The following is a 23043-nucleotide window of genomic DNA, read 5'->3' as shown; positions in this document are numbered from 1 at the left end:
CGGAGGCAGATCCTCCACAGATTTCGCTGAGAAACTCCCCGACATGCTCCATGATGGTATCAATGAAGTATAAGGAGTCATCAGCAGACTTAGGGTGTTTCATTGACTGTCGAACGTCAAAAGTAACGTTCTCATCCCCAACTCTTAAGATCAACTTACCCTCGCAGACGTCGATCAACGCCTGTGCAGTGGCAAGGAATGGTCGGCCCAAGATAAGTGGGACACTATCATCATCGTTCATGTCCAGGATGACAAAGTCCACCGGGAAGATGAACTTGTCGACACGAACAAGCATGTTCTCGACCACCCCTCGGGGGTATTTCACAGAACGATCAGCAAGCTGGATACTCATACGAGTAGGCCTCGGTTCGCCTAGACCCAACTTGCGATACACGGAATATGGAATGAGATTAATACTGGCACCAAGATCCGCCAGCGCATGGACGACCGTATTATCACTCAAGATGCAGGGAATTGTGAAACTCCCAGGATCGGACATCTTTTCTGGTAACTTTCTCTGCAAGACTGTAGAGCAACCAGCACTCAGAGGAATGGAAGAGACTTTGGCTAACTTCTCTTTGTTCGAAAGAATATCCTTAAGAAACTTTGCGTATTTGGGCATTTGCGTAAGTGCCTCAAGGAAAGGAATATTAAGATGAAGTTGCTTCAGAAGATCAAGAAATTTGGAGTTCTGCTCCTTGTCTCTATCCCTACGGATTCTCCCAGGATACGGGAGTCTAAGTTTGTAGACTCTCGGTGGTGTGCTGGGTAGTGGCTGGTTCTCGGCTTGTGCTGTACTTCCTAGGTTGTGCCTCTGATGCACCCTGGCCGGTGGAGACTCCAACCGAATATCCTCGTCTACCTTCTCCTCTACATCTACCGCGGGCTCATTAACGACTCCTCTCGTCGCCTCTTGAATCACGGGCTCGCTACGTGCCCCTGCACCGCTCCTTGTCGTCACAGCCTTCGCGAACGCCTTCGGATTTTGTTCAGTGTTACTTGGAAGTGTACCTGGCGACCTCTTATTTAGACGACTTTCTATCTCTCCCATCTGACGCTCAAGATTTTGAATCGACGCTCCTTGATTTCTCATGAATGACTCGTGCTCCCGAAATTTCTCATGAGTCTCTTTGTGACGGCCCCGAGTCATATACTGCGACAGCATCTGTGTCTGATATGCCATCATCTCCTCTAATGTGGGCTTCTTCTCCCCACTACTCGTTCCCTCACCGGAATCCTGGAATAGGCTCTGACGTTGCTGGAAGCCGGACTGATTTCCGTTCCTCCAGTTGGAATTTTGGTTACCTCTCCACCCCGAATTATAAGAATTGAAAGAATGTTGATTTCGGTTTGGATTATTAACGAAGTCGAATGCCTCCTCCTGGAAACCTACGGGGCATTGAACAGTATTATGTCCCCCTCTACAGATCTCGCATAACTTACTTTTCACCTGCAAGTCCTTCACGATCTTTGCTAACGCTTCAACTTGTGCCGCAAGTGCGGTGCTCGTGTCGACCGAATGCATGCCGCGTGATAGGGAATCAACGGTTTTGGTACTCTTAACTGGTGGTCGCTGGTATCCACTCATGGCTAAACCGTTAAACAAGGCAATGCACTCATCCGTATCCTTCGTTGTCAGTAGGTTACCTCCTGCAGCTGTGTCGAGCATACTCTGAGTTGCGTACGTCACTACGTTGTAGAACTTCTCAACAACCGCCTAGTCTTGTAGGCCGTGGTTTGGACATAACGCAAGTAGATTTTTGAACCTTTCCCACGCCTCGTAGAAGCTCTCGGTGTCCTCCATCTGGAAAGAATGAATTTGGTTACGCAAACGAGCGACCTTAGCCGGAGGATCGTATTTTTCAAGAAATTGGGTCTGCATGGCAGCCCAAGTAGCAATGGATCCCTGTGGGAGGGACTCAAGCCACAGACTCGCATGATCAACGAGGGAGAATGGAAAGATTCGGAGTTTGATGGCGTCTTCGGATACGCGGGAAAGATGAAACGTGTCGCAAATTCGTGTGATGCGAGTGATATGAGCATGTGGGTTCTCATGGAGTAACCCGTGAAATTGAGCAGAATGAGCAATCGTGTTCAGAAAATTAGATGGAATCTGCCAAGTCGTTTGAACTCCTATAGCTGGTGGAGCAATGCTATATCTCGCGCCAGCATCGACCGGACGGGCCCGATCTGCAACTGTCCTCCTCGGTGGTGGATTCGCGTCGCCCATAATCCTATCCCTAATGACGGGTTCAGAAAAAGTAGGAGAAGAGAACGTATTACCGACGGATGTAGATGAACTGGAAGACGGTTTTGTACGACGTCTCTCAAAAAGCTCTCTCTCTGGTTCGGGAAATCCTTCAATTTTTGTGGTCCTAGAGATCGAGTACGTCGCATACAACTATTAAAATAAATAAAAGAAACTATAATTAGCTAAACTATTTTAAACTAACAAACAAAACAAATAAGAAAGACAAGTAGTAAACAAGGCAAGTCCTAACTCGAGTCGTTATTAATACGCCTCAAACCGTGTCCCCGGCAACGGCGTCAAAAACTTGATGTGTGAAAATATATATATATATATATAAATAAAACACAAGTCGCAACTAAGCTTTAAAAACCAAACAATCTATCCTAGTTCACACAAACGGCAAGTGTACCGGTCGCGTATAGCACAGATAAGGAAAGTCCGGATATCGAACTCGAAGACACGTGAAAACGTTTATAATCACTAAACTCTAACCAAGACTCACCAAAATATTTAATTGATTTTTTTTAGATTTAATTTAACTACTTAACTTAACTAAATGAAAACTTTTGACAAAACTTCGGAAACTTTGACTGCAGTGATAAAAACGTCTACCTATGTAAGAATCATATTGAAGGAGATGACAAGACAATGGATTGAAAACTCTCACGACACCGGTTCTAAAGGATGACACAACTAAGGTTCGCTCAAGAAGTTCAGATCACCTCTCGGTCTCACTAACAAACTCTAACTTATCTTAGTTGATTTTAAGAACAAACCGGAAAAACAAATTATTAACGTGTTCTAATGCCGACTCTCCTCTCGGTCTCACCGACACACTAGCCTAATGGAAACGAATACTACGCAACCAAGGATAGAGGAACAATTCAACTTAACTTAAACTAGACCAACTAATCGCTCACACCCAAACCCGACAAGAACAAAACCCGCTCTCGCGCGATCTTAATTCTAACAAGTAAAAGTAATGAGACGAGTTTACTTCTTATCACCTCTCGGTCTCTAAGAAGGTGTTTCACAACTGATTTTATCTAATTAATTTACCCACTTATCCCTACGGTTGTACTTCCCGCAAATAAACCCTGAACACAAAGTAAAGAGCCTTAAACATGCAACAACTAATCAAAACCGATTCAATTAATTAAAGCACAAGGTTATTAGGTATAATCAAACAAAACACAGCCACTTAACACAATCTAATTTACTGTTAAATCAAACTTTACATTAACAATTTAAGCCATGATCATTAACAATCCATATTACTAGTCAAAACCTAACAATATTCATCAAACCTAGGTAGAACAAACAAGATTAGCTACTCATTAAGTTTGGATAGCCATTAACATTCAAGTAAAACATCATAAACATCAACATAAACATAATCAAACTCATTCAAAATCCAAGAATAACTAAATCAAAGTCAAACAATCAATTACTTGCAAAACAATCCAAAGAAAAAGATCAATTCAACTAGTTAGGGTTCTTGAACAAAAAGTAAAGTTTATGAATGATTACTTAGGGTTATATGGCTGAGATTATAAATGTATTTGATGCCTAGCAGCTGCACAAGACTCTCCTTGGTGTTCTTCTTCCTCTCCAGCCGTCACAACAGCCACCACAGCCGCCACAAGTTCTTTTTTTCTCTTCCTTTGCTGCTGCCGATCGCAACCTTGGCAGGAGTTAGGGTTCTTTTTTAATTCGGGATTTAGGGCTGGATAATGGCAGAAAATTAAGTTAATTAACTTAATATAATATCATGTAAGGCTTCTAACTTGTGGGCTTGGGTCGGGCCTTGAGTTGTAGTTTTGAAACTTGACCAAAAAGGCCCCTAGAATCTTCCAACTTAACTCTTTTTTCACCATCTTTTATAAACCTACAATTAATATTTAAACTTTGTAAATTATTGCACTTAACCCCCAATACTTTCATAAAATAAACAATTAAGCATAAAAACCATGATAAAATCATAAGGAAAGTAAGTGTGTTTTACAACACATCAGTATATATGTTACACACAAAAGTCGGGGTGCATAAAGTATGTTAACATACTGTACGTCGCGTTAAAAACTTACCGTGAGGTTAAACGTACATCAGACAGGCTTTGAGTACTGGAAGATTCCTGACATGTCGTAGACAAGTTGACCAAATATACGCAGCGTTATGTTTTATACGTAACGGTTAAATGTATTTTGTCCCTAAATGTAAATCAACATCTCAACATATAAACATATATGCAACTCGAAAAAGTTGCTAGTCCCTAACGAAAAAATGTGGTACGTCGATTTCGAAGTTCGAGCATTGTTGATGCTATTTCAACATATAAACATATATGCAACTCGATATCTTGTCAACAAATTTGTGTTGATGCTATTTTGAAGTTGTTAATTCTCATTTAGTTGTTTATCATAACACTTTTATTATATCTTGTAATTTAAATATTTTAAATATTAGATCATGATCATAACACATTACACAAGAACACAATAATATTTTCTTATCAAACGCAATTCTTTCGTACATATTTTGAAAGTGAAGTCAAAATATCATCGTCTTCACTATCATCAATTCTCAGTTATAAAGGTACAGGACCTTAGAAACACTCTTAATTTAGAACACACTACAAATATTACATTCAAAAAATAGCATTTACACAATATAGTATTACATTTATAGATGTTGTTGACATATACGAAAATGTTCTTTTAAAGGAATTCACTCATCTTTACGGCGCCTCTCGGGTGGTTCTTTTAGATGTTCATTGGAACCCGTCTGTCGAAATGCCTAAACTCTTCCCTCCATCATTTAATGGCGGCCACAGTGCCTGTAAACGGCACTGTTGAGATTTTCGACGAGGGAAACCTAACATTCTGATCGGGCCACGACAACCCCACCCCTGCATGTCACTCCAAAATAACATCTACACAGCCAACAATAAGTTTTAATAGTAACCGACCCCCATGAAACAATGTGAAAGGCTTAATTGAAAACATGAATGAGGGTGTGGTTGAACGAATGGTAATTCGGAGAGGCTTTTGTAGACAAAATTTGGAGGTCGTATACGTCACGTTAGGTACGAAACCTGGCGGTTTAGGACGACAGGTTACTACATGTTGGCAGATTTTATATGTACTTTGTTATCTTTATACGCCACTTTGAGGACTATACGCGCCTTTGTTTCACAAAAAATTCCATTATAAATTAACCCCGAAACCTCACTAACCCTCTATCCATCCAATACATAGATAATTATTATGATCACCCCAACTCTAATTTCAATGATTAAGAGGAAAATAAGTGTCAACTGAAAGAGATAACGTTGGCCGTGTAGATGTTATTTTGGTCTAGTTATTATTCTTTGGGATAGAACCTGTCATTAAGATCAACAGTGGAGTGTTGGCATTAAGTTGTTGGAATAACAACAAGAAAAGAAGAACAGAGAGAGTGTAATGCCACGACCCCGTAATTGGCGTGCCATTAGATTATCAACAAAAAAAGGTGGCGAGACGAAGATGCGTAGATGCTATTTTAAACTACAATATGTTTTAATATCTTGTTGTACTAGTTTTATCTATTGTAATCGTTTGTAAATTTTAAGCAAGGATTATGATGTTTTTTCATGCCGGTATGATATATAAATTTTTAACAATAGTATTTTCTAATGTAATCGTTTAGAAATTTAAAACAAATGTTTTTGCCGAGCCGGTTTTATTCAATATTGGAGTAAGCGTTATACGCCGCGTTAATAGCTTACCGCTGCCCATAAGAAGCTCCTGCTGCAGCCTTTTCAGACTTTGTCGATTTCAAGTTACCCTCATACGTCACGTCAAGGCCTTTACGTGTCAGATAAGGGACTCAGAGACCAACTATATAACAACCGATAATCTATGGCTCAATACCACAATAAATCGTTAGTCCTCAACACCACTCCAACCATTCAACACGATAATAACATGCAAAATAATAACAATGTAGCCCGAAAATAGCTTCTACGCAGCCATAGAAATTTCGGCGTGCAATAAACGATAAAATTGTGGCTGTGTGAATGCTATTTTGGAGTACGTTATTATTAATATATAATACGGTCTCGTCGGTCAACTTTACGGCGGTTGTCCAGCGGATATCGGTAGTTGTGTAGATGCTATTTTGGAGTCTTTATTAACGTTAATATACTACTAGGGGATGAAGATGCCTAGATGCCCCCCTATATAATACACAAAAGTGCCCCAAAAACCCAAAAAGAAAATCAAAGGAGGGTATCTAACATCCAAGCCCAGCTAGGAGTAAAGACTGGTGTCTGATATTACTATTACTTGTTGACTAGAAATTTGCAGGCGATTTCGAAATTTAAGCAATTGTAGTTTGTCTCCGTCATGTGTAGATGCTATTTTGTTACTGCAATGTCTATCTCAATGTTTAATTTGTTTGAAAACTAGTTTGCACCACCTACCCGTTTGCTTCAATTTCATTGTTTTTTAAATTTTTTTTTTCAAATAGTGAAACAAACTACTCAAAGTTTGCTAATGGGAGTAGTCTAAAGATTACAGTATCGTTATATACTACGTAAAGGTGGCATCTTGAAACGAGGTCATGTTTATCGGCATTTATTATTGGAATACAATGTGTATATATATTGTATTAACAATGAACGATATCGATAAAAATACCCAACAAATATCATATTCGAAATAATATGTTGTCATACACTGTCATCAAATCTGAACTACAAATTTAGAGGAATATCTTTCTTTGCAACTTTTTCTAAGGGTCAAAAATTTTATTATCATTTCACCCCGCGTTTATGTCTATACGTGACGGTTAAGACCTACATTATTTTCCGTATGCAAACACAGGGTTTCTCTTCAAAGTGAATAGGTGAGTTACAAGCTTTTCAGAGTTTGTAGATTTGCCCCTTACCAACATACGCGACGTTAAGTTCTTAATGTAGCGGTTACAGATATTTAGACAATCAATATACGCAAAGGTAAGTGTTATACGCAGAGCTAAAGGCCGACAATATTTTTTGCATGCAAAGGCTTTTCCAGGCTTATCACAGTTTCTAGAGATCCACGTTACCATTATACGCTACTTGAAGATATTACCGTGGCGGTTAACACTTAAAAACCCTAGCATTCCTATTAGTTTTAGTTTATTATAACTCTATTATTATATTTTATATTTTGAACATTACATTACCATTATATTACCTTATACAAGAACTTTATATGATGGGTTTAAAATTTAAGATTACTTAAAACACAATAACAATATTACATTGAAAAAATAACATTTACACAGCAAAATATTACATTTAAAATTGTTTTTGGCAACGACAAAATATTGTTCTGAAATAATTCATCTTTATGGGGCTTCTCGGCTGGCTCTTTTGGAACCCATATGTCGAACGGCAAGCTAGTAGCCAAGCATATCGGTTTGTAAGAAGAACGAGGCGTAATTCCAATCACGTCCTCCTCCGCTAATAGCATTTAAGGTTCCGAAGTTTTATAACCATGGATAACTTGGGTGTACCTTCGGGCCAACACAACCGCCACCCCTGCATGTAACTCCAAAATAGCGTCTACACAACCAAACGTTGGTTTTAATAGTAACCGATTACATGACTAAAACATGTTGGTGTTTTGAGCAATTTGGGCGGCGTTAGAGAACCGACATCTAGACGAAACATGGTGGAGGGGTGTAATAGACTAGGTGTGTTTTATGATAAACTTTGGTGTTATCAAAAAAGGTATAACGGATTGGCTTTTTGTAGACAAAAACTAGGGTTTCTCAAACGCCACGTTCAGCACTTAACATGTCGTTATTGACACGGTATTTTATTAAAAACTAAGTTCTCCTTTTTATTACAAAACTAATTTCTCACTATTCAACCTATACAATTCAATCTAACTCAAATTTTCATACTCATTCACAAACTAACTCAACTAATTATTTTTTATTATACCTATATGTAATATGATTAGTTTTTATCTCATATAAGAAATATAAAACAAAACTGTATATTCAGATTTTTTAGAAAAGTTAAATATTATAAATTATTGACAAAATATCAATTTATAGGTGAAATATTATAAATTATTGCCAAAAAATTAATTTTGATTTTTTTTAATTACAGGTGTCAACCAAACTAGTAAAAGGTTTGAATGAGAATGGTCTTATAAATGACCTCTGTAGCAACAACATCCATCCTTATTTTCATCAACGCAATAGATTCAACATAGAAATGATTAGACAATAGCATTTGTCACGTGGATTAAAAGACAAAAAATCATTATTAATTAAAAATTAGAAATTCATTTTTTCTCACGGCCACTTCGTTTCACTATACCCTGTTTGCAAACGGTTGATGATTATTTAATATAAAAACAATACCTAGAAAATCATACAAACATTACAACACATTTAATCATGTCAAATTTAAGTAACACATTACATACATAAAGCATCACAAACCAAGTACAATACTACTTCCAATGACAATCATCGTTTGACCAGTCAGAATCCCACACCGGATCATTTTCATACGGATCGTGATAGTAATCTTCCTCCGGCTCACTGGTGTAGTCGAAAGCTGCTTTCAAAACCTCATGGTCATAATCATCACCCGGATCTATTTCATGCTCTTCACTTGGTCTAAATAATTCATCCTCTTGCACCAAATAAGCAATCAACTCATCTTCTCCCAATTGACATTCTTTGTCTTCCATTTGACTTGCTTCATTGTCAAACTGAGCTACATTAACAACATTCTCAACATTCTCAATTTGATCCTTCTCATTTTCATCATGGATGCAACATGACTGATAATGTGGAAAGTAAATAGATGAAACATGAAACTCTAAACATTAAAAAACAACAACAAAGATTACAGTATCCCATACTACAAATAAGATGTTATCAGCTAGTCAATAAACACAAACATAAACAAAGAACAAAAACCAACTAATTGCTAGCAAGATCTTCAAGCTTGTTACTTCTTTGGTTTTCATTCTTGCAAACTCATCTTTCTTGTTCATCATATTCACCATTGCTTAAATTACCTTTTCACAACTAGGGCATGTGGGATCATCGGCCCATTTTAGCCATCCACAACTCCCCTTTTGTAATGGACTAAATATATCAACAAACAAAAACCCCTAATTCGATTAACAGACTAAGAACACTAACACCTAAATTTGACCTAAGCCAAATTAAAGGAATCATCGTCAATTAACAGACATAAACACACTTAAATTCGTTAGTAATTAAAGACTTACACAGCACAGGAATCGACGACCAGGGTTTGCATCGGTCCTGGATATCCGGTAACATGTGGAGGCTCCACATGGGCATCTCACACAAAGGTCATCTGCACGGGAAGGCTTGGAAGATGACCCAGAGGAGTGTTGACTAGACTTGGATTGAGACATCCGTCAAACAGTCGTCGGAAGATGGAATAATACGGGGAAGAGGGGAGTCGGTCGCCTGAACAAGAAATATAGACTGAAAGAGGGGGAAACAATATTTGGCAGGCTAAAAATAGTGGAACACTACCGCCACGTCAAGGACTATACGTGGGGTTATTGGTACTGCAAGATTCATGACATGTCGGAAAACAATGGGACAAAACCGTCACGTATACCTCTTAACGTGGCGGATATAGATTTTTTTTCCAGTATGCAAAGCCAATACATTTAAAGCATCTGAACAACCTCCCCACCCCCCCCCCCACCTCAAAAACCATATATCACCAAAAACAACAGCGTATGACACCTCTCTCCCAAACTCATTCACCAAGTTTCACCAAAACAAAATAACAAACATTTTCAAATAAACTAGGTGTGGATGTTACAAGAATATTGCACCCGTTGAACATTCTAAAACGGGTGCGAAGACTACTAATGGTGGACGTGTGGATGCTATTTTGGACAACTATGTCATCGTGTTCGATTGTTCTTCATATTTAATGATATTCGATTAGTACATAAAATTACATATTTTTATGTTAACTTAATCGCACAGTGCGTATAATATGTGGCTATGATACATCGAATTAAATATCCAATCAAGCGGTTAAATCAACTGTATCACATTCGACTCGCCAACTTGACATGATTCTAATGTACTCGTTTATACGATTTTCATACAAGGCCCTCCAGCCGTAAGCCTCTTCTTTTGCAAATCTCGCCCAAGTATAAACCGGCAAAGGCACCGGGAAATCCCCTTCAAGTTGTATATATAGCCAATGAGTATCTGTAACATTAGCAATGGCCAGTACCGGATGACCACGAAACTGATCTGGTCCCTCTCTCAATGGGAAAAAGGTCTGGCTGCTATGCGGCTCTAGAAGAATCAGAACGCAATTAAATGCTTGAGCAACGACGTATCCATGGGCGGATAACTGAAACCAACGGTTGCGGGGCGCATCTTGAACCGTTTCAAAAAAATCTAACTGGCTACGGGTCCTCTCAAAAAACTCCGATTGCTCCGTATTTAATCTTACCCTCCACCAATCTGGGTTCCTATCCATCTCATTCTTCATGGCAACCCTAACCTCCCTCCAACTATTTTGACCCATTCCTAAACCCTTTGCAATTGCCCGAAAACCGCAGTTATCGTCAGGCTTTACGTCTATGATCCTTGAGATGTAAGGGTAACTCCAGCTTGGAACAAGGCCCTTATATCGATTTACCGCTACAACATCTTCTGGATAAACCACTAAAGGAAAACCTATGGCAGCTCCAGTCTCCTTTTTCTTAGACGACCGCTTTGAAGGTTTAGGAGGGGGCATCTTAAGCTATGAATGGGACCGCGACCGCAAACGCTCCAAGAATGAGGGGGTTTGGTCAGTGTTCTGTGAGGACGAAGTGGGGTACGAGGAAGGGATATACGAGCTGTGCTTCGCGGCCTCGACCTTTTTTGTTTGCTGGTTTAGGTTTGGGCGCCCGCGAGGGTCCTCCCGTTTCTCTAGCTCTTTTTTATTTGAGTTGCCGGGAAGAACGGACCAAATCTTCGATAAAAGACTTCTTTTCTGTTTTCGATCTTTACGTATCAAGACCGTCTGTTTAAGCTCATCCATTTCTGCCTCGAAGTCTTCTTCTTCTACCTGTGCGACCACTGGATCGAAGTCAAGCTTCCTCCAGAACGGGTCTATCGATTTTAGTGGAATAGGTACCAATGTATTAACGTGACGCTCCACCTCACAAGCACACGGCAACCCCATAGACGTTCGCAACTGGTGTCGGCACGTATGTCCCGACTCGATCATCTTTTCAAGCTTTCCGTACTCCTTTTCTAGTACGTAAGAACCTTAATCGACACTTTATAGTGTAGTCTGTAAACCTGAAGGTTATGGTCTCTCTTCAACGTAATCCGGGATTTTTCAAATGTTGCTCCGATTTCAACCTTCTGGGCTTCTATAAGCTCAAGGGCATAAGCCGCAAGTGCGTGGAGGGTGTTGTTGGCCCCGTTAAGGTGCCTTTTCATGTTCGCGTGCTGACTCTCGACTCGGTTTGTTGTAGTCTCGCCGAAGTTTAACCGATCGGTCATCCAGCAAGATACAAACTTTTCCTTGTCTCGTAACAGCCAGCTATGATGGATATAGTCCCATACCTCTGAAAACGAAACAAAAATAAACTTATGAAATGTACTACTAGATTAACGCTTATTGTATATTAATAATAAGAACAACTTACTTTCTTTCCCAATTTTGCATAACATTTCTTGCAACTTTAAGCAGTTATATTCGTATTCATCGAACGTGGGAGACTCACACAAGACCGACCATAATAGAGCGAAATCTTCTCTTGCCTCGCTGTCATACATACCCTTCCACTTTTTCTTTATATTCTCATGTATGTGCCACCGGCATAGGTTTCTGGTAGCATTCGGGAATACTTGTTTACAAGAATTCATCAGGGCGGAGTCTCTGTCCGTGACTATGACGCGCGGCTCAATAGAATCCTCGAGCATACCTTTGAGGTGCCCGAGAGCCCATGTGAAATCCGTCTGGTGTTCCCTAAGTAGAACCGCGTGCGCGATACAGAACGACTTCGACGTCGACGTCACGCCAATATACTGAACAAACGGCCACTTGTACATGTTTGTGTTGTACGTGGTGTCAATCAGCAGCAAATGGGGGAACGCACGCCACATTTTATGCGACGTGTCATGACAAAAGAATACGTCCTCTACGCGGTTTGTGGCAGGGTTCTCCCGTGTGTGATAAACGAACCCGTTATTAATCAGGAAGCTTTCAAATACCTGCAACCGGTTTTATTTGACGTTAATATATATTTTTTTAACATCCATTGCAACAAATCAAATTCAAAAACGTGAACCGGCATTGGGGTATCGCCAACTGTATTTTCTCTTCTCCACTTCTCTGTAAGATTGTGTATGCCCTTGTCAATAACGCAGGCTCCGGGAAACTATCTGCGTAACAGTGGAGCTATTTTTGATGCCTTCAAGCCATCCGCGTGTAACCTCGCAACCATATCAACCATCTCGTCGGTCATTCTCCTTAGATACGCGTGACCCTCCTTAAAGACAAACGGGTCGTGGTTGTGCGTCTCGTTTACGACCTCAAGCTTCCAAAAATTACCAACACGGTTGTGCCTTCCTTTTAGCTTAAACGGACAACCCTTCTTTATACCGCCTGTACGCCTGATTGTGGCAGTGAGTTTTGGTTTGCCGCCGCGATTGCATCCAAGATCCACGGCTTTTGGCCTAGACCGCTGGACAACAACAACACACCCATGCTCCCGACCTCTTTTCTTCGCCCACTCCTCCAGCTCCTCACGGGAAGAAAATAACTGAAACAGTATTAACGTCAAATTTAAAACAAGTTCAAGCCAACTACTAATTACAAAATATTTTTATTAGACAAAACATATGGTCTCATACGATATCCGTTTTATATGACACCCTAGTCTCGCGAATGCAATTATCACCATCGTCGTCAGAATTATGTCTGCCGTAATCTTCATCAACAGTCTCGTGGGGGGTTTCAAGAATATGGTCTGGTTCTGGTTGTGACCGATACACATCACCTACTGGTAATGGGTACGAACGTTGACTACATGAATACGGCTCCTCGGTATTAAAATGGTACGAAGGCTGGGCAACGTAATGCGGGTCTCCTGATAAATGGTATGACGGCTGACCGTAATCATGTTCAGGCTGTGACAAGTACGAACTGCTACTAGACGCCAAATACCAATCCGGTTGGTCGTGCACAAAATATTCCTAACAAAATATATTGTTAACAAATCTAATTTCAGAAATTAATGACGACGGGTAACCAAATAAACATGTGACGATACCTGGTTCAAATTCGGTAACGCTGCCCCCCCCCCCCCCCCCCCCGTTCATAATCTACAAACCCCGGCGACGCCAGATTCAAATCCGGAATACTTGCCTCGTCGTTTGTCCTCGGCGGGCTCGGAAAATAACCGTCGAACATCCACGACATTTTCTTGAGTTGGGAATTTGGACACTTTGTATGTATCCAAAATTATTGAGAGGACTAAATAATTGAGAGGACAAAATAACTTCAACACTTTGCATGCTAATGTATACCACCACAAGTCTGGGAATCAACCTAAATAATTGAGGGGACTAAACGCACCGTTATGGTCTATACGCGGCGTAATTGCGGTCAACGACAGCCTTCGCCAATCAAGTCATCCGTCGAAGTCGAGGTCGGCGATCAAATCAGTCACGTCGAATAAACCGCCACGGTAAGGGCTATACGCGGCGTCTGGTGCGGTGTGCGGTGTGGTTAGGAAGACCCTATTTAAAACTAATAACTCTACTAAGAAGGTTTATTTTAATTATTAATTAGTCCATGTAGAAGGAGAACATGGAAGGCATGACCAACATTCCCACCCTGTCAAATACCCCACTAGTACCGCCAGTCTGCCATTTCCTTTGCCAACAAATACCTTATTGTCAATCTTTTTTCCTCGTTAAACGTCGCCGTTGCATTCTTTACTAATCAAATAAGACACACACCAACCCTTCAACTAAAATACTAATAATAGATTATTCTCAATCATTCCCGCAGTATATATTCTGCATATATTCTTTTTATAGATGTTATTATATAAATTATTTAATCATAGTTTTTATTTGTTTTAATTTAATTACTTATAGGTCTGCATATATTCTTTTTATAGATGTTATTGTATAAAATTTACATTTTCAGATGCTATCAAGAGATTACTATTTTTTTCTTTTAAAAAGTAAATACATATTTTAGACATCAAGTTGTAGTAGATATAATAAATTGAGTAAAGGGTTGTTTATCGTAATTATTTATACATATTATTTAAAATGTAATACATAACGGTTATGTAATGTCTTAAACCAATGTGTTTTCCGAAAATATACAAGTAAATTATAAGTTTCCGAAAACATTTTATTTTAAAATTGGTTTAATTTATTTTTAACAATATTTGTTTTCTTTCTTTTTTGAACGACCAAGAAGTTGCTTAAGAAAATTATAGTACAAAAACAAAAGAAACATGTCCGAAAATGATCAATTACAATCAACACCAAATTAATTACTACAAAACAACATAAAAAAGATCTGCATGTCTTGACACCACCTTTCCCAGCTGATTGTCATCCATTTTGAGAATGTATTTCCAAATAGTTTTTTTGAAGGGTGAATCAATAATAATCATTTAAATGTAAATTATTATTCTATATATATATATATATATATATATATATATTCAGGATTCATATAATAAATGATTCATTTTTGCTTTTTTAGAATATATAGTTTCCCTATATATATTTTAATAAATATCGTTAATTACATTTTAAATGATATATATTTTTTAAAACGGACAATATAGTGATCTAATGGTATGAAGTTTGCACATTTATAACTGAGGTGGTGATTTCAAATCTTTACAAATACAAAATTAGAGCGAAAACAAAAGTGCCCTTAAAACAAATTAAAGTTTACTATCAATATGAAATTTAATAAAATTATTAACTAATCATAATGACGAATAATATCATCGACTAAAATTATAAAGCTGAATATAAAAATTAATAATCACAGTAAAGTATTAATTAGACTGACTATGATTTAGAAAATTTTTTAAGACATGTTTTATATCAGAAGTTATTTTAGGTATCAAATTATTACTAAGCTTTTTAAAAATATATATCACATAAAATTTAATGCTTTGCTTTTATCTAAAATGTAAAATAATAATAAAAGCCTATTAATAAATGTTTTATATTTTGTGCTTGCTTAAATATACCTGGTAAAGGTTATTAAGTGATTTTTAAATAACAAGAATAATATAATTGGTAATTATCTTTATGAATGGCAAATATAATTGGTATTTAGCTACTACATATAATGGCCATCACTACTTTAGTTCTGGTGTTCATGAAGGTTTTTTTAAAAGATTTTCTCTAGAGAGTTATCAAGTATATTTATTGTGTTGATAAAAGAAAAAGAGTTAGAATAAATGAAAGTCTAAGAAAAACTTTGTTAATTTAAACCCTTTCTATTCAACTATGTTAATTTAATTTATAGACGGCATACATATACATTTGAAATATGATATTTTTTTTAACAATTTTGTTTAATTTAAAAACACTTACTATATTTATTTGTAATTTGTTATATCTTTTTACATCATATATTATATTGCTAACATAAATTATGTAGGTATTATTATTCAAAACAATTTTTTCCTTATCATTTGAAACTCGAATCCAATACCTTTAAACGTTTAAGATACGTAATAGGGCACCAACCTAATAACAAATATAATAGTAGTAACCAAAAAAATGTATTTATCGAACTTATTTTGATTGAAGTATATCCCAAAACATGATTTGGGAGGCTATGACAATGGTAAGGACAAAATACAAAGATATTCTCGATTTTGTTAAAAAAAACTTGTATGAAACTATGAATTATGAAACTTGCCATTAAAAATTAATTACTTAGCTGTCAAATGACGAGACTAAAAATTAAAGTCCATAAATAATACTGAAAGTTTAATAATCCAATAATCACTTCTGAATAAACCCTTGAAAAACAAAATCGGTTTGACCATTTAATATTTTTCTTCCAATCATAATCATACGTAAAATTAAATTGGGAGTAAAATACGGTTTTGTTCACGTGGTTTGTCTAAATATGTGATTTTAGTCTAATAGTTTTAAATTTGGGACTTTCGTTTATGTGGTTTAATTTTGTTTGCAATCAAACCCGACCCCTCTAACCCCGTTAAGTCTAGTCGTTAAAACCATCGATCAGTGTGCCCCTCACGTGAAGGGCAGTTTTTGTCCTTTTTCTCCTCAAATAAACCTCAATCGTATTTCGCAAGCCCTCTCACGTGAGGGGCTGCACGGGGGCTGGTGTGTATTTGGGGAAAAAAAGACAAAATTACCCCTCACGTAAGAGGCACGCTGATAGGTAACAAACATACTTAATAGGGTTAGTGGAGCCGAGTTTAATTGCAACTGAAATGAAAAAATAGAGACGAAAATCGCATGTTTGGATAAAATAGAGACGAAAAACTAGGTTATTCACTCTTAAAATAACGAATAATTAAGTTTTATTTTATTTTTTAATTAAGTTTTAACGAAGTATAAAATCATTTCCTTGTCATATATTAACGTCGGCTTATTCCAAACCTCTTTCACCATTGTTTCAAACCTCACTTTCATCCCAGACGACACATTCTCACTTTCTTTCCGATTTCATAGGTAACGTCTCTCTTTACTCGTCAATTCAACACGTTTTCCGTGTTTGATCATGTTTTCCGTACTGATTTGAGTTGATTAATTTGTGATTTAGCTCTTAATCAAAATATCAAAACTAGTTTGATTCGATCTGCTTAGATCCGTGTATGTATGTATGTTTATTAATTCGATTGAATTTTGATTTTGTGGGTATAGGTTTGTTATGGCTAATAGAGTTGATAATGAGTACGATTACTTGTTCAAGATCGTGTTGATTGGTGATTCAGGTGTTGGTAAATCCAATATTCTCTCCAGGTTTACCAGGAATGAGTTCTGTTTGGAGTCTAAATCCACCATTGGAGTTGAATTTGCTACTCGTACTCTTCAGGTCAGATTATTATTATTATTATTAAAATAATTTAAATCCGTATGATCTGAATTAGGGTTTTTGTTAATTTTGTCTTCTGATTGGTTATCTTGATTTCTAGATGTCATGTGTTTTAAGGGTAAAGTTTTAAAGTCTGATTGAAGTTGTGTCAAATTATGCACACCAAGTGTTTGATAATATGTCTCGGGTATGGAATATTTGAAATTGTTAAGCAAAATCTATGGTTTGTGTTTATGGTGAAACTCTGTTTTATGTTTTTGATAATTGGCCTTCGAATTTCCATGATGATTGGAATGATTTGTTGTTTTTTTGTGGTTTTTTAAGGAAGTATTGAGTACGAGTAGTGACGGAATTAGGATATTGGATTCGAACAAAAGAAAGTTCCTTAATTTCTTCGTTTATTTCATAAAGTTGTAACAGTTTTTTTTCTTTTTATGAAGTTTTAAGATTAATCATTGACATCATTAAAAATTTATAAAATCCAAAGGAATTCATTCTGGCCGAGAACGAGTAGTGACGGAATTAGGATATTCAATTCGAACAAAAGAAAGTTCCGTAATTTCTTCATTAAGTTTATAAAGTTGTAACAGTTTTTTTTCTTTTTATGAAGTTTTAAGATTAATCATTGACATCATGAGAAATTAATAAAGTCAAAAAGGAATTCATTTTGGTCAACAAGACAACAAGATTCTCCATGTTCATCCTACTAAAGGCTATTTTAATACATTTGACTAATAAACAAGCATATCAATTAATGGTTTACCTATTTCTTTAATTAGTGTTTGAGCATGTTATATAAGTTATTAACCAGTTATTCTATGTTTATTATTATTATATAAAAGATTAGCCATTCTTGATCCCTTAAATATGGACTAGCTGATTTGAGTTATTTGATATATATTATGTTGAACATGTAACGGATGTGTATTTTTTATTTTTTTTTGCCAATAACACATTGATTATATTTTAAAAGTTAACATTCTTATATACAGGTTGATGGGAAGACAATAAAGGCTCAAATTTGGGACACAGCAGGGCAAGAAAGATACAGAGCAATCACGAGTGCATACTATAGAGGTGCGGTTGGGGCCCTTCTGGTGTATGACATCACCAAAAGTCAAACTTTTGACAATGTCCAAAGGTGGTTACGTGAGCTAAGAGACCACGCAGACTCAAACATTGTGATCATGATGGCTGGAAACAAGTCAGATTTGAGCCATCTTAGAGCATTGGCTGAAGAAGATGGTCAATCTTTGGCTGAAAAAGAAGGCCTTTCGTTTCTCGAAACGTCAGCGCTCGAAGCATATAATGTTGAGAAAGCGTTTCAAACCGTGTTGACACAAATATATCATGTTATTAGCAAGAAAGCGTTGGCGGCACAAGAGGCAAATGGCGGTGGTGGTACTGCTTTACCTGGTCAAGGCACCACCATTAATGTCGGTGATTCGTCTGCGAAAACAAAGAAAGGTTGTTGTTCAACTTGAGTTGGAGATTTGGTAAGAAAAGTGTATTTCATCATTTTTTTTTTCTTTCCCTTTTTGTTTTGTAATCGAGAAACACTTTTGTTTGACCTTGTAGAATACCATCTTTACTTGAGAACAAATATTGTGAAAGTTGAAACATGATTTAGTATTTATCCGCTATTCCAATATGTGATACTATTTTATGTCATGTTCTGTGTGTGTAGGTGTAGTGTCTGGTGACATTGATTCGTTGTTGACTTTTTTGTTTTAACTTTGCTTATTATATCTGCGCCTTGACTTATTTCTTCTATTTGACTATGTTCATTCGGATCTACACTTAGTCGGTATTAATGCTATTATTTACTCGATTTAAGTTCATCATTCTTATTATGCGACTTGATTGGAAAATTGAAAGTCAAGTTTGCCTAGTTTTTTGTTGGGATCATAAAATGCTGTGTTCTTGACACTTTAACTACTGCAGGGTTGAATATGGATGTTGCAGTAGGTTTGGCCTTTTGGGTCATTTAGAGTTAAGTAAAAACTATTACACCCATAATAATTGCCATTTACTAATCACACAAATTATGCCATTTACCCTAATATTTTATTTATAGTAGATTGTTATTTTTGCCCATGTGGTGGTGTGGTATATAGCTCCAATAACCCGTTTAAAAAAAAACCCAATTTTTGAGCAAGTAAACCTTTGATGTTTAATTTACTTAGCGGTTTTGACCCCTAAACAAGATGTCGTCCATTCGGTATGTTAGTAATTGCTCCTCACACGAGGGGCAAAATGGTAATTTAACCTAATGTCATGTAACTGAACAAAAACCGAAGGTGCGATCAATTGGCAAAAACTAAACCCAACAATGTTCTAAATTGATCGATAAGCCCTCTACTTAATCGATCGGCCAAAATCCCAAGGTTTGATCAAACCGTTTAAAGACAAAAAATGACGATGGTGATATGCAAATGAGGTTCCGAAATGAATATATATCTAAAGCGCACTTAATTTTATATAAATGTCACAACTTAAAAATTAAACTAAGTGTAGTGGTTTAACTAAAAGGTGAAAACGAGATTGCCACGTAGGAGTGTATCCCTCTCACTAACTTTTTTCCATCGACACATTTGGCTCCCTAGCTCCCGAGGCGTTTCGCTTTTCGGAGCGGGTGCAGAAGGTGGTCCACAGTGACTCGCAGAGCCCGAGGAACCAAGGATTGATATTTAGTAGAATAGGTTTGGCAATTCAAAAGGGGATATCAGCGTAACTTGTTGCTCGCTTACACATTATCCAGATTTAGTTTGTTTTGTGTTTATATGTGTAAGAATTGTTTAAAGACTGAACTCATAAAAACATATATCAAAACGTTTAACTAATAACATAATTATTATTTATTTATTTTTTATATGAAAATATGAAAGGTTGAATTTGATTTGTTGGAAAAAACAGTAGTCTCACGCTCCAAGTCCCTCCGCTCATTAACCGACGAGCACCAAGGGGGCTTCTTTTCATTTTGGCGCCCATTTGAAATACAAATACTTACGAAAAACGATGGTCCCCAAACTCCAAGTCTCTCTGCTTGTCATAGACGCTATATGTTAAAAAACTAATTAAGAAAGTATTTAGGATTGCTTAATTTCATCAACTTATAACTTATTAACTTTTTAAAAATAAATAAAATGTTTGGGATTGTTTTTTATATGAAAGAAAAATGTTAATAAGTTACACTTTTGTAACTTAGAGAGGATGAGACACCAGTATAAATAGGATGCATAACTTTCAAACCACGTTACCACCCCGTCAGATCATGTGGATGGGGTGTTTAATTTCTTTATATGAAAAAGGTAAAAGATTAGACACTTAAAATTGATAATCACCCTAATTATTTAAAACATGTAACGCTTTAATTCAAAAATAGGCCTAAAATAAAAGGCAACAGTATAAAAAAGGGGATTTGGGGAACAAATAACAACCCACCATCAAAATTCCGAGCAAATCAAAACCCTAGATTTCAAATGTCATGAAATCCCCAAATTCAATCAATCAATCAATCAATCAATCAATCATACCCAGTAAAATCCCACTGACAGCAAAGCTATAAGTAGGGTCTGGGGAGGGTGGGATGTAGGCACACCGTACCTCTGTCCAAAGGAATAAAGAGGTGGCTTCCAGAGATACCCTCGGCTCTAAGTACATGTGTATGAAGCAAAATAAAGGAAATCAAAGTTTAACAGTTATATAAAAACTACTACTAATTAAAATAATATTAATAATAAGATCACAGTTTAACAGCTATATAAAAGCTAATAATAATTATAATAATAATAATATATGTAAGGGAAATACCATTATGGTATGTGACCTAAATAAGTTAATTATAAGCCCTAAGGTATTCAATTCTCTCTAAAAATCCTTAACTTTAATTCTACTTCTCCACGAATTCCTATCCTCAACCATGTCCTCGGAGAGGTTTAGGTCTATCAAATCATGTCTAATCCTCTCATCCCAAGTCAATTTCGGTCGTCCTCTACCCCTCCTCCCCTCTATAGTAATGTTTTCTACGGATCTAATAGGATTCGTCGTCTGTCTTCTCTTTACATGTCCAAACCATCTCAATCTCCACTCTCTTATCTTGTCTGCTATGTTCGCCACCCCTAATCTCTCGCGAAACTCAACGTTTCTTATTCGATCTAGCCTTGTGTGCCCACACATCCAACGTAGCATTCTCATTTCTGCTACCTCCATCTTCCGCACTTGTGCCTTCTTGATGGCCCAACAATCTGTTCCATATAGCATTGCAGGTCTAACTGCCACCCTATAGAATTTTCCCTTTAGTTTAGTCGGGAAACTCTTGTCGCACAATATACCTGTGGCTGCTTTCCATCTACACCATCCTACCTGAACTCGGTGGGTCACATCACTGTCTAATTCCCCATCGCTCTGTACAAATGATCCTAAATACTTGAACTTCGTTACCTGCGGGACCACCTGACCTTCAATTGTGATCTGTGCGTCTTCATTGTCGTTTATCCCACCAAAATCACAGTGGAGGTACTCCGTCTTAGATCGGCTAATCTTTAAACCTTTTGTCTCTAAGGTTGTTCGCCACTCCTCAAGCCTCATGTTTAGATCTTGTTTTTTCTTAGCAAGTAACACAATATCGTCTGCGAACATCATGCATCACGGGAGAGTCCCCTGAATCGACTTTGACAACTCATCCAAGACTACTGCAAAAAGAAACGGGCTCAACGCTGACCCCTGGTGAAGACCTACCTCTACAGGAAAGAAATCAGTATCCCCCACTGGCGCACGGACACTTGTTTCACTCCTGGTATACATATCCATAATTATCTCTATGTATTTCCTGGGCACTCTTCTACCCTCCAAGCACTCCCAGAGCACCTGTCGTGGCACACTGTCGTAGGCCTTTTCTAGGTCAATAAACACCATATGTAGATCACGCTTCTTCTCCCTATACTTTTCCATTAATCTTCTTATAAGGTGTATTGCCTCTGTGGTGGAACGGCCCGGCATGAAGCCAAATTGGTTGACCGTAACATGAGTTTCTCGTCTAAGTCTACCCTCAATCACTCTTTCCCATAGCTTCATAGTATGACTTAGTAGTTTGATTCATCGGTAGTTACCACAACATTGGGCGTCTCCTTTGTTCTTATAGATAGGAACTACAACGCTGCTCCTCCACTGGTCTGGCATCTTACCTGATTTGAGAATACTATTGAACAGAGTAGTTAACCACATGACTCCTTCCTCCCCCAGACACTTCCACACCTCGATGGGTATGTTGTCTGGGCCAACCGCCTTAGACCTTCCCATCCTCCTAAGTGCATCCTTCACCTCTTCTCGTGTGATCCGTCGGCAGTAGCAGTTATTCGATTGTTGTCTTTGAAAGTTTGTGTTGTCATGTTCTTCTTGGAAAGCTCTCCCATTGTTAAAAAGATTGTGGAAGTAGGTTTGCCATCTTAGCTTGATGTCCTGCTCCTTGACCAGTACATGCCCATCTGTATCCTTTATGAACTTCACCGGTCCTAGATCTTGCCTTCTACGCTCCCTGGCTTTGGCAATCTTAAACATAGCATGTTCCCCCTCTTTTGTTTCTAGACTTTCATACATCCGTTTAAAGGCCGCCTTCTTTGCTTCCGCCACTGCCTTCTTCGCCTCTATCTTGGCCGTTTTGTAGTTGTCC

The 23043-nt window shown here is 37.5% G+C and overlaps 2 protein-coding genes across 2 annotated transcripts; one reads left to right on the top strand and one right to left on the bottom strand.

Moving 5' to 3' along the window:
* Positions 1 to 10325: 10325 nt before the first annotated feature.
* LOC143572991 (uncharacterized) lies at positions 10326 to 11051 on the bottom strand. The gene has a single exon (XM_077057999.1). The coding sequence runs from the start codon at positions 11049 to 11051 to the stop codon at positions 10326 to 10328; it is 726 nt and encodes a 241-aa protein (XP_076914114.1).
* Positions 11052 to 16915: 5864 nt separating this feature from the next.
* LOC143572984 (ras-related protein Rab2BV-like) lies at positions 16916 to 19036 on the top strand. Its single transcript, XM_077057992.1, has 3 exons — positions 16916 to 17008; positions 17201 to 17372; positions 18365 to 19036. Exons 2-3 carry the CDS (start codon positions 17208 to 17210, stop codon positions 18854 to 18856), a joined length of 657 nt encoding a protein of 218 aa, XP_076914107.1. The 5' UTR covers positions 16916 to 17008; positions 17201 to 17207; the 3' UTR covers positions 18857 to 19036.
* The last annotated feature ends 4007 nt before the right edge of the window (positions 19037 to 23043 follow it).

The sequence above is a fragment of the Bidens hawaiensis genome, unplaced genomic scaffold (assembly GCF_021521415.1).
Source record: "Bidens hawaiensis isolate Kalapana, Puna unplaced genomic scaffold, B.hawaiensis_p1.1 tig00026182_1, whole genome shotgun sequence".
NCBI lineage: Eukaryota > Viridiplantae > Streptophyta > Magnoliopsida > Asterales > Asteraceae > Bidens > Bidens hawaiensis.
The sequence above is the reverse complement of the archived record's forward strand: the minus strand, read 5'-3'. Positions and strand labels throughout refer to the sequence as shown.